At 38.7% G+C, this 11,663-nt stretch overlaps 1 protein-coding gene across 1 annotated transcript; it reads right to left on the bottom strand.

The window, feature by feature from the left end:
- Positions 1 to 1,439: 1,439 nt before the first annotated feature.
- LOC149501851 (uncharacterized) lies at positions 1,440 to 2,621 on the bottom strand. Its single transcript, XM_089731801.1, has 2 exons — positions 2,280 to 2,621; positions 1,440 to 1,508 (listed from the first exon to the last, which is right to left on the bottom strand). The coding sequence occupies exons 1-2, from the start codon at positions 2,619 to 2,621 to the stop codon at positions 1,440 to 1,442; spliced, it is 411 nt and encodes a 136-aa protein (XP_089587927.1).
- Between the last annotated feature and the right edge of the window lie 9,042 nt (positions 2,622 to 11,663).

Here is an 11,663-nt window from a genome sequence, read left to right as displayed (position 1 = left end):
GTCAATCACGCTCACTCCACGATGGCGTGATATTGTAAATGCGGATCTGTGGTAACTTTTTAGCGCCTTGGGAGAACCTTCACAAAGCAGTAAACATACCTTTTTGAGCGCCCTTGTAATTGTATCTGTAGTACCGTGGAAATTCTAGGTTGTTTTTGGAAAGAAGTTCCTTATGAGACGATGTGGAGGGGTACCCTAACCGGGAAAAAACGTCCGTAACGTAAGATTTTATCTATTTAGTTTGTTATCAACAGATGTCGCTGCACGTAAATTCACCAATTCCTGAATTGCGGTGACGAGATGTTACACAGTTGATAGACGTTCTCGTATTTCTCTTGCTAAATCATTCTTTCCTGGCGTAGATAGATACCGTGATCATGCAGGCGGTTGCCCCAGGCGAGTGCGAGGCTGCTTCATTGCACTGCGGAGTGGTTGACCCTTGCGATTATTTTTATTTTTATTAATGAAAAATCATAATATAAAATGTATACCCGAAAATTATTTTCTTTATACCTCAAATTCTCGAATAGAATAGAACTTAAAATAAATACTTTTATAATAAGGAATTTCTTTCCTATACGGTATCCCACGACGCCACGCATCTTTTTTAAGTTTTCGTGTGGGCGAACAATCAATTTAGTGTCGTCAGTTGTTAATAGATAACAAATATTTATTTACATTATACAATTCGTGCATCTGCTACTACTTGAGAGATAGGTGGAAATTTAAGCTGTGTACAATTGTACATCTACAACGGCTATCACATCCTTTACGTCTGAGCTCATGATTTATTTGCGGCAGAAAGAGGCAGGGTGGTGGTACCCATCTGGGCAGGCTCAGGGTACACCCTACTACCAGTATCAAACGAATTTGAAACGAATGCTTATTTATTTGATAGTAAATTAGACATGTTCACGCCTCCAAATGTTAAGACTTGGACTCTAAATGTTGCTGTATTTAAACCACCGTGAGCTATACGTGACGACTTGCTTCTGGTGGCCATGTCCTTTCTTAACCACATACACGCTTGAACGAGCACGCGGCCCAACTTTTGTTAAGTGGTTATCGCAGCTCACCCATTTTGTGCGGTCACATAATCTTCAATTGCGAAAACCTAAAGATACTCTGCGATCAAAACAGTTTTAGGTCAACCGCTAGTCCATAATTCACACGCAATATCACAAGGGACACTCCCTTAGTAATATTAATTGTATTTGGCACACGGTCACGTACAGGACAAAGTAGATTATTTGGTCACCCTTGGAACTCTTCATCATGTCTGTTCTACCCTTATTGCGTTACCGAATTACGTATCGCAATAAATGTTACGTTCGGTTATGTTATTAATTAGCTATGAGCTAGTGAATTCGGGACATGCTTCGCTCTGATCACGAAATGTTTGTTGAAGTAGCATCACGGTGGTCTCATACCATGCCAGTCTACCAGAGATGTTCCTTGAAGTGCCAACGGGAGGTATCTTCTTCTAATAATGCTGTTATTATCACAGGCTGGCAACCATTAAGGTCATATTTTTTGGACACGGTACAGGGGAAAAGAGAGCGAGTGTTTTTGTTTGTTGTTATATTTTTTTTATTGGTTACGTGGTTGGACGAGTTCCCAGCCCACCTGGTTTTAAGCGGTTACTGGAGCCCATAGGCATCTACAATGTAAATGCGCCACCTACCTTGAGATATACAGCGGCTGCCTCACCTTTCAAACTGAAATGCATTACTTCTTCACGGCAGAAATAAACTGGGCGGTGGTACCTACCCGTGCGTCCTCTTCTTTTTCTCCACCTTATCCCACTATGTGGGGTCGGCACAGCTAATTTTTCTCTTCCATTCTCTTCTATCAGCCGTCATCTCAACACTCACTCCTCTCTCTCTCATATCGTCATTCACACACTCCATTCATGTCTTCTTCGGTCGACCTCTTCCCCCTCTACCTTGCACTACCATTTCCATACATCTCCTAGTCACATGCATCTTCTCTCTACGCATCACATATCCATACCACGCTAACCGTCCGCTCCTTAATTTGTTGTTTACCGGTGCCACTTTCACACTTCCTCTGATATACTCATTCTTTATCTTATCCATTCTTGTCACTTCACACATCCATCTCAACATTCGCATCTCTGCCGCATGCACTCCTCTTTCATGCTTAACTTTCGTCGCCCAACGCTCAGATCCATACAGCACGACAGGCCTAATGATCGTTTTGTAAATTTTACCCTTGAGCTGAAGGGGCATTCTACGATCGCATGCTGTTGCAGAGACCTGTCGCCATTTCATCCAACCAGCGTTTATTCGATTTGTGACGTCCCGGTCTATGTTGCCGTCGTTCTGGAGTATAGAGCCGAGGTACTTGAAGTCGGAGCAGACTGGCAGGGATACACCATCTAAGGCGATTGGCGTGAAGTCTGAAGAACCACCAAAATCACAAAACATGTACTTGGTTTTTGTTCGACTGATCTTCAAACCCACGTTTTCCAACCTTTCTTTCCATTTTGCCAATCTCCTCTGTATCTCAGGCCCTTCCTCTCCAACGAGAACAATGTCGTCGGCGAACAGCATCCACCAAGGCGCCTCTTCCTGTATGTCCGATGTTAGGGCATCCATTATTAGGATGAACAGGTAAGGGCTTAAAGCTGATCCCTGGTGTAAGCCTACCGCCACACTGAGCTCGTCGTTATCGCCAGCTGCGGAGCGTACGTACGTACCACCACCAGTAATAAGTATGAGTGCTTCTATAATATTGTGTCCTCTTCTTAGTCGTGTCCATCGTGACTAATGTTATTGGTTGGTGGTCGTCATTCTAGCATTAACTCATTCCGATCCATTCCGTTCCTCTCAAAGTCGTAGAGCTTTTGAGACGGTACTTTGCCTGGTCAGTGTGCTGAGTGAGAGTTTTTTAACGTTCTCGATAGCGTAAAAGTTAACTCAAATTTGTATGCAGTTAGAACAGCGCCCCTAGCGGCAAACGCTAGCGGCAAACGTAAGCAAACATTGACTGACTGATATTTTATCTTGTAGAATTGGAAGATGAACATTTCTTAATTATTATTTATCGTAGTACTAAAACTAGCTACTCAATAGCTACTATAACTATGATTGGTACTGCCCATTTCTGTCGCAAAACAACACTTTCAGGTCTGAAAAACAAAAACTGATAAAACAAAGTCGCTTTCTCTGTCCCTATATCCCCGGTCACCGTTCTTGTCGAACCCGTCGCTTGCGACGAAGGGCTCGACGAGTAAATCAACCCTCAGACACAGCCCACTGAATTTCTCGCCGGATCTTCTCAGTGGGTCGCGTTTCCGATCCGGTGATAGATTCTGCGAAGCACAGCTCTTGCTAGGGCTCGTGTTAGCAACGTCGTCAGGTTTGAGCCCCGTGAGCTCACTTACTAGTTAAGGTTCCGCTGAAATAGCCTCTCAAGGCTATCAGCTTAGGTCGGAAAAAATAAATTAAATGTCCCTATATCCCTATGTATGTTTAAACCTTTAAAAATACGCAACGGATTTTGATGCGGTTTTTTTAATAGATAGAGTGATTGAAGAGGAAGGTTTATATGCATAATAACATACATTAAATAGTGTAGAAATATTAGTATCAATAATAAATTAACGTTCCCTAAGCGAAGCGAGGGCGGGTCGCTAGTGAAATTATAAAAGGATAAAAACACTAAAAGTAATTTATTTAGTTGATATAACAAATTATAGAAAATTCTTTCAAAGTTTCACGATAAACGAAATGACTCAGACCGTATTTACTGGAAAACAATAAACCCGAAAAAAATTCACTTTCATATTTCCGCCATCAAGAGATTAATTGGATGACGGCGGTACCGCGGCGTCTCCGCGCCGTTTCCGGTCGACGGCGAGTGATTTCCTGACATCCGGTTCGGAGCGGACGGTTCAGCAATACGCTTTTCGTTCTTGATACTTTTGTCGTTAGTGTACGGGGAGCCTTATTTATTGCGTCTGCGAAGAATTGAGCGTGCGGCTTTCTATAATTTCATTGTGGTACAGAAGAATGCAGAAATTATTTTTGTACCCCGTAAAATATCTTATAAAACACGTTTTAAATAGTGTAAAAAATAATAACGAATTATTTTTTTATTATATGGATTATAAGCGCAAATATATATATTAATACGTGAAGCAAAAACTTTGTATCCCTTTTTACGAAAATTCCGCGGACTGAGGAGCATGAAATTTTCCACACTTATAGAGAATACGAGGACTGCACTAAAAGTATCGGGAATGGAATATTTCCACTGTTCCTGTCATATTAAAATCATTTTAATTGAAAACTCCTTGGTTTTAAAAATCGAATACCATTTATTTATTTAAAAAAAGATTCTCGGTCTTGTCACGAGGTTTTGTCAAACTTGTTTAGTCGTTGAGAAAATGGAATTGACTCGAGAAAATTCAAGATTTATTATAACTTTCGAAGTGGTTTAACACAAAAACAGTGTGTTGACCGGATGATTTCTGCATTTGGTGATGAAGCCCCATCCAAAACCACAATTTTTCGCTGGTTTGCTGAGTTTCAACGTGGACGTGTCAAGCTCAGTGATGATCCCCGTCAAGGTCGTCCAAAAACTGCAGTCACCCAAGAAAACGTTGATGCTGTGCGTAAGCTGATTGAGGAAGATCGACATGTGACATACCGCGAAATTCAGGCAACTTTAGACATTGGCATGAGTCAAATACAAATAATCTTACATGAACAATTAGGTGTAAAAAAGTTGTTTTCCCGATGGATATCGCATTCGCTCTGTGAAGAGCAAAAAGCGGCTCGTGTTACTTGGTGTGTCAGAACTCTCGAAAGATTCCACGCAGGATCCTCAAATGCTGTATACAATATTGTATCAGGTGACGAATCCTGGATATACGCGTACGAACCCTAAACAAAAAACCAGTCACGAGTTTGGGTGTTCGAAAATGAGTTAAAGCCAACAAAAATTGTTCGTTCACGGAGTGTTGCAAAAAAAATAGTGGCCACGTTTGTCTCCAAAACCGGCCATGTTACGACTATTCCTCTTGAGGGACAAAGAACGGTTAATGCAGAATGGTATGCTAGCATTTGTTTGCCACAGGTCGTTTCTGAACTCCGTAAAGAGAACTGCAACCGCCGCATCATCCTCCATCACGACAATGCGAGTTCTCACACCGCGCACAGAACAAAAGAGTTTTTAGAGTAAGAAAACATAGAATTATTAGACCATCCGCCGTACAGTCCCGACCTAAGCCCTAATGATTTCTATACTTTCCCTAAAATAAAGAATAAATTGCGTGGACAGAGATTTTCATCACCTGAAGAAGCTGTGGACGCCTACAAAACGGCCATTTTGGAGACCCCAACTTCCGAATGGAATGGTTGCTTCAATGATTGGTTCCATCGTATGGAAAAATGTGTCAAATTTCGCGGAGAATACTTCGAAAAGCAATAAATACATTTTTAAATAGTAATGTTGTGTCACTTCGTTAATTCCCGAAATTTTCAGTGCCGCCTAGGTATAGAGAAGAAGTGTACAATACTAATTTTTTTTAAAATAATGCATAAAATATACATTAAATCAACAAAGAAAACATTACACACACTACATACCATGTATTTGACGCACACACGCATGCATACTATTTATTGTCAAACTTTTGTTATTGACGTCTGTTGTCAAATTGAGATTAAATATTGTTTGTCTTTGTTAATATTTTGTATAGTGTAGTCTTGGCGAAATTTGTGATTATAGAAGTATAAAATACAATCATAATAGTGTACAAACTTACAATTCAAATTAATTATAGTCGAATTTCGACTCCTGCGGGACTATGTAGAAATATGTCTTAAGTTATTGATGCCAATCTTCTAATACGAGCACAAGATCGTAGACACGTACCTACCCGAATGCAATAGGACACTAAATAACATATTATGGAAACGAATTTGAACGAAATAACATTCCTTATTTACTAAGGCAATCACTAAAGAAATTTTAACCAAAATAGATCTTATTTATGTAATAAATTCACAACAATTTTTAATATAGTTTATTTACATTTAACTAAAGTATGTAGGTACCATTTTGTTCGATAGCTTTTTGCCATCTTGTAGGTAAGGGACATGATCCCATTGCTATAGAAATTTTGGGGCTTCTGATCAAAATACCGCGACAATTGGTTTTGGCAGTCCTCTCGTGATGTTAACCTGACACTGCCTAAAGAATTCTGAAGATACCGAAACAGGTGGAAATCTAAAGGTGCAAGGTCAGGACTATACGGCGTATGCATTAACACCTCCCAGCCAAGCTCTCTTAATTTTTGCTGAGTGGCTAAAGATGTGTGAGGTCTAGCAATATCATGTTAAAAAACCACAGCCCTTCTGTTGATTAATTCCGGCCGCTTTCTCTCAGCTTCTTGTTTTATTCTCATCAGTTGTTCGCAGTAGATTTCAGAATCGATGGTCCTGCCTGGTGGTAACAGCTCATAATGAATAATGCCAATCCCACCATACACACAGCATCATCACCTTGTTGTGAGTTAACCCGGGTTTCGCCACAGTTTGTGAAGCATGACCGGCCTTTGACCACGACTTTTTTCGCACGTTTTTGTCGTACGTGATTCACTTTTCATCACCAGTTATCAGCTTCTTCAAAAATGGTTCGGTTTCATTACGTCGTAATAAAGAATAACAAATGAGTACACGGTTCATTCGCTTAGGTTTCTTGAAAGAAATATCGAACTTTTTTGTGTACCCAGTTTTTTTTCTAATGCGCCAAAACTGTGTTGTGGTAAATTCCCAGTTCTTCAGCTACGTCATAACTACTGATATCTCGATCTTGCTCCACTTTTTCAAAAATGGCATCCATTTTATCCGTAGCAGGGCGACCAGAGCGACGTGCATCTTTGACATCAAAATTTTCGGATTGAAAACGCTTAAATCAAATTTGTGTTACTCTCACAGACATTGCACTAGGTCTATAAACATCGCAAATTTTTTTCGCGGCTTGCGTTCCATTTTTCCTTTTTTGTAGTAAAATTTTTAAAACGTATCGAATTTCTTCATTAGATTCACTCATCTTGACAGTACGAAAAATAAATAAAAATCACACATTTTCCTAATTCGAATTTGAAATTATTTTCTTTAAAATTTAAACTTTTACTGATATCAAAACCAGCCAGATACAAATAGTATAAGCCAAAGAGATTTTATTACAAGTTCATACATACTATAATGCGAAAAGACTTTTCTCCAACCTATTATTTACATTCAAAGTCAACTTGTTATTAAACTTACTTAATTTGGTTTGACACGAAAGGCAAACATACAACTTATAAACTAGAGTACAAATGTCGGAGTTTTCAGAAATACCGAGTTCTATCAATCGCCCATGTACTTAAACACGTCATTTCGGATCTTCCCGATCCACTATCGATGCGTTTAGGTACCTCAAGGTCACCGTTCTCGTCGAACCCGTCGCTTGCGACGAAGGGTTCGCCGAGTAAATTAACCCACAGACACAACCCATTGAGTTTCTCGCCGGATCTTCTCAGCAGGTCGCGTGTCCGATCCGGGGGTAGACTCAGCGAAGCACTGCTCTTGGTAGGGCTAGTGTTAGTCACATCCTCGTGATAGAGCCTTGTGCTCAACTACACGTTCTGCCAATCTAGTATAACCCCTCGAGATTACTAGAATAGGTAGGAAAAACAAAACTAATTTATGAAAAGTTTAAATGTATATTCATAACAAAGAGTAAAGAACGATTATTATTATTATTATTATTTTTTAATTCAATGAGCTTTTAGTTCATTATTGGAGAGCTTTCGCGTCACGCAGCGAAAGCTCAATTTCCCAGAATACTCAAACGTCTCCTGGAAACAACGAAAATACCGCCCAAGCTGATTATTGCGCAAGCGGTCCTAGTCATCCACATTCTGGAGCAGTCCGCCCGCAACGCGACGACTATCAAACAAATCGCGTAAAGGATTTAATAGGGCACGGCGCGAGTTACGGGTAGACAGCGATGCGATACCGCATTTTTAATACGCTTTTATTAGCTATAGACGTAATATGTATGTTTGTAACGGAATCTGTTCTAAATGATTTTGAGCCCCTTGAAAACGTCGGATTAACTCGAAATTTGGTATACTTATTAAGGACCGATAAAAATTCAACAATAAAAAAAATTTTGAAATTCAACTAAAAAATGAAAAATAAATAATAGTTTAAGAAACCAACAAAATACGCTTTTATAGAAAATCTAACTAAAAAAAGGAAAATAAATTTTAATAAATTTGAATTAAAAATAGTGTAAGAAAAAATTATTTTATTGTAAAAAAAAGCGTGGGGTGCCTGGTATCAGTAATTATAAATATTTTATGAATAGATATGAGTAGAAGTGTTTTTTTATAATATCCTGAAAAGCACCCCGCGCTTTTTTACAATAAAATCATTTTTTCTTACACTATTTTTAATTTAAATTTATTAAAATTTATTTTCTATTTTTTAGTTGAATTTTCTATAAAAACGTATTTTGTTAGTTTTTTTAAACTATTATTTATTTATCATGCATTCGATATACAAATTTTCAAGAAATATGAATTTGCTATAATACCTTAAACCATGCCTACCTTGCGACCAACAATTTACATTACAATATGATTTCTGCCACCCTTGAGACATGACGTCAATGTCTCAATTGTATAGCACGACGTTTGTCCCACCCCTCAAAACTTGTACTTACTCATGCGAGCACATATTACGTCCTACCACCACCAAGTCAGAGAACGATGCCACAAACTCTGCGGTGAATCCTTTAGCAATGCTTTTCGACACCCACTAAAAGATACAGTGGTGGTGATATTCTAAGCCGAAATTTCAATATCAACATATGTACTCATTCGTTACTTTAGCCTGAACGTTTCGTACATTGAAGCAGTCGACGCTAATGAGAAATCCTCAGACACAGCCCACTGAGTTTCTCGCCGGATCTTCTAAGTGTGTCGCGTTTCCGATCCGGTGATAGATTCTGCGAAGCTCTTGCTAGAGCTAATGTTAGCTAATGTCATGTTAGAGCCCCGTGAGCTCACCTTCTCGCCTGATGAATCTAGTATGACCCCTCGAGGTCAACAGAAGGAAGGAAGAGTAAGAAAAAATATATCAAACATAAAAAAAATGCTAATGAAACAATTTAAACTTCATATTTTTACAGCGTATCAGTCATCTGTTGGAGATATGCGGCGTAATCAACGATAACATTCCCAGAAGCGGCCGCGGATCGTAAAACGGGATTCACATTAACAAAGGGTTAGGCTGTGTTACTGCGCAGTTGATGCGCAGTATTGTCGCGTTCGCTTCCCTTAGGCCCAAGGCACGAGAGATAGCGATTTGAAAAACATGTTACCAAATTTCAGGCGACTAAAAATTTATTATGAGACTAAAATTGTTACTATTAGTCTAAAGCTCTGTAAGTTATTTTCAGTTGCTCGGCCATGTTTTTGTGGTCTGAAAATTAATCGATGAAATGATGTATAGATGAGAGTTTTATTAAGAAAGTATACGTACAGTTTAGGTGTATTTCGGTGCGATATGACTGGCAACAAACATGTATTAGGTAATAAACTTGCAAACTTTAGACATTAAAAAAAAGGAAAAATGAAGAAGGAAAAAAGAGATACTTTCCAGGGACACTCAAGAGAGGTCACGATCGACGATTAAATAAACGATGGAAAAGGTATTGAGCATAATTGGCAAAAATAAAACAAAATAGAAAGAGGACAAATATATTTGTCTAATTTGAAATCCTAACCGTAGTCTTTAAGGTACATGAGATCATAGTGCTAACAACAGTGTTGAGGTATCTGGACATGACTTAAAAATCCAAGTAGTGATTGAGAAACTGTTGCTGTAATAATATTAGTAGCTAATAGGCATGGTGATTTAGACACTATGTGGGATTGCGTAGTACAATAAAGCAATAAGTCATCGTGGCCTAAAGGATAAGACGTCCGGTGCATTCGTATTTAGCGATGCACCGGTGTTCGAATCCCGCAGGCGGCTACCAATTTTTCTAATGAAATACGTACTTAACAAATGTTTACGATTGACTTCCACGGTGAAGGAATAACATCGTGTAATAAAAACCAAACCCGCAAAATTATAATTTGCGTAATCACTGGTGGTAGGTGGTAGGTTTATTATTTATTATTATCTTGTGAGTCCGCACGGGTAGGTACCACCACCCCGCCTATTTCCGCCGTGAAGCAGTAATGCGTTTCGGTTCGAAGGGTGGGGTAGCCGTTGTAACTATACTGAGACCTTAGAACTTATATCTCGAGGTGGGTGGCGCATTTACGTTGTGGATGTATATGGGCTCCGGTAACCACTTAACACCAGGTGGGCTGTGAGCTCGTCCACACATATAAGCAATAAAAAATATATATATATTTCCTCAAGTTTTAGGGATATAATGTTATTTATTTTCTATAATGCGTCACGTCTAACATCGGACTGTTCTTGACAATCTCATGACAATAATAGGTAAGTAATGTTGTGGTAGTTTCTTTTTTTCCACTGGAGAGGGGCAGATATTAAACCATACGGCCTAGTCTTTTGTATATTCCGTTTTATAAAAAAATATATGTAGTGAAGTTGATTAATTTCAGAGATTAGTCAATTGGAATTAAATTAAACGAAGAAGTCTTATTAAAGTTGTGGTTTCAATGGACTTTTTGGAAAATCCCAAGAAGTTATATCCAGCAGATACTAAACACTAAATAAACTAGTGTTATTACATGCCTATTTAGATCTAAATCAAATCAAAAAAGTTTTATTCAACATAAATGAAAGTACATACTTGTTGAACGTCAAAAGAACTACCGCCAATTCACAAGAATTAGCCTCCGTCCTGAGAAGAATTGGCAAGAAACTCAGCGGGCATGTCTTTTTTTTTTTCTTTTGATATATTAGATTTTTTATTTTATTTTAAATATTAGTTTTTTTTTTTAATATTAATTTTTACAGTAAGTAATTATAACATAACAATTATTACAATATTGAAATGCCCGGAGCGAGCAACTCATTCCCACTTTGTGCAATCTTCTAGATAATCATTGACTTTATAGTAAGCTTTATTGCACAGATGTTCTTTAATAGTTTTCTTAAACCTATGTATATGTAGGTTCTGAACATCTTGTGGGATTTTGTTGTACAGGCGCACAGACAAACACCCGAATGAATTTCGTATCTTATGTAACCTACTCATCGGCACAACAAGAAACACTAAATTAGGAAAATAAACCAATTCTCGCAACTTCGACCCTCGCTTTCCCGCCATGAAGTCGTAAAAGGTACATACACATTTGAAAGAGACAAAAAAGGCTTATGAATGAACCTATTAAGACACTACAGTGGAACTTACTGTTGAGCAGGTGAGCAGACAATTACCCTGAAATATGCGATGCTTGGTATTTATAATTTCAACACTCGAACTTCGACGTCATCGCAAGCTAGACAGCGAGTGTTTTTTTTTTTGTTATCCTACCTAAGCTGATAGCCTTAGAGGCTATTTCAGCGTAACCGTGGTTAGTAGGTGAGCTCACGGGGCTCAAAACCTGATGACGTTGCTAACACAAACCCTAGCAAGAGCCGTGCTTC

Source organism: Bombyx mandarina, chromosome 12, assembly GCF_030267445.1.
Source record: "Bombyx mandarina strain Sakado chromosome 12, ASM3026744v2".
Lineage (NCBI taxonomy): Eukaryota > Metazoa > Arthropoda > Insecta > Lepidoptera > Bombycidae > Bombyx > Bombyx mandarina.
This window is presented reverse-complemented; position numbering and strand designations above follow the sequence as displayed.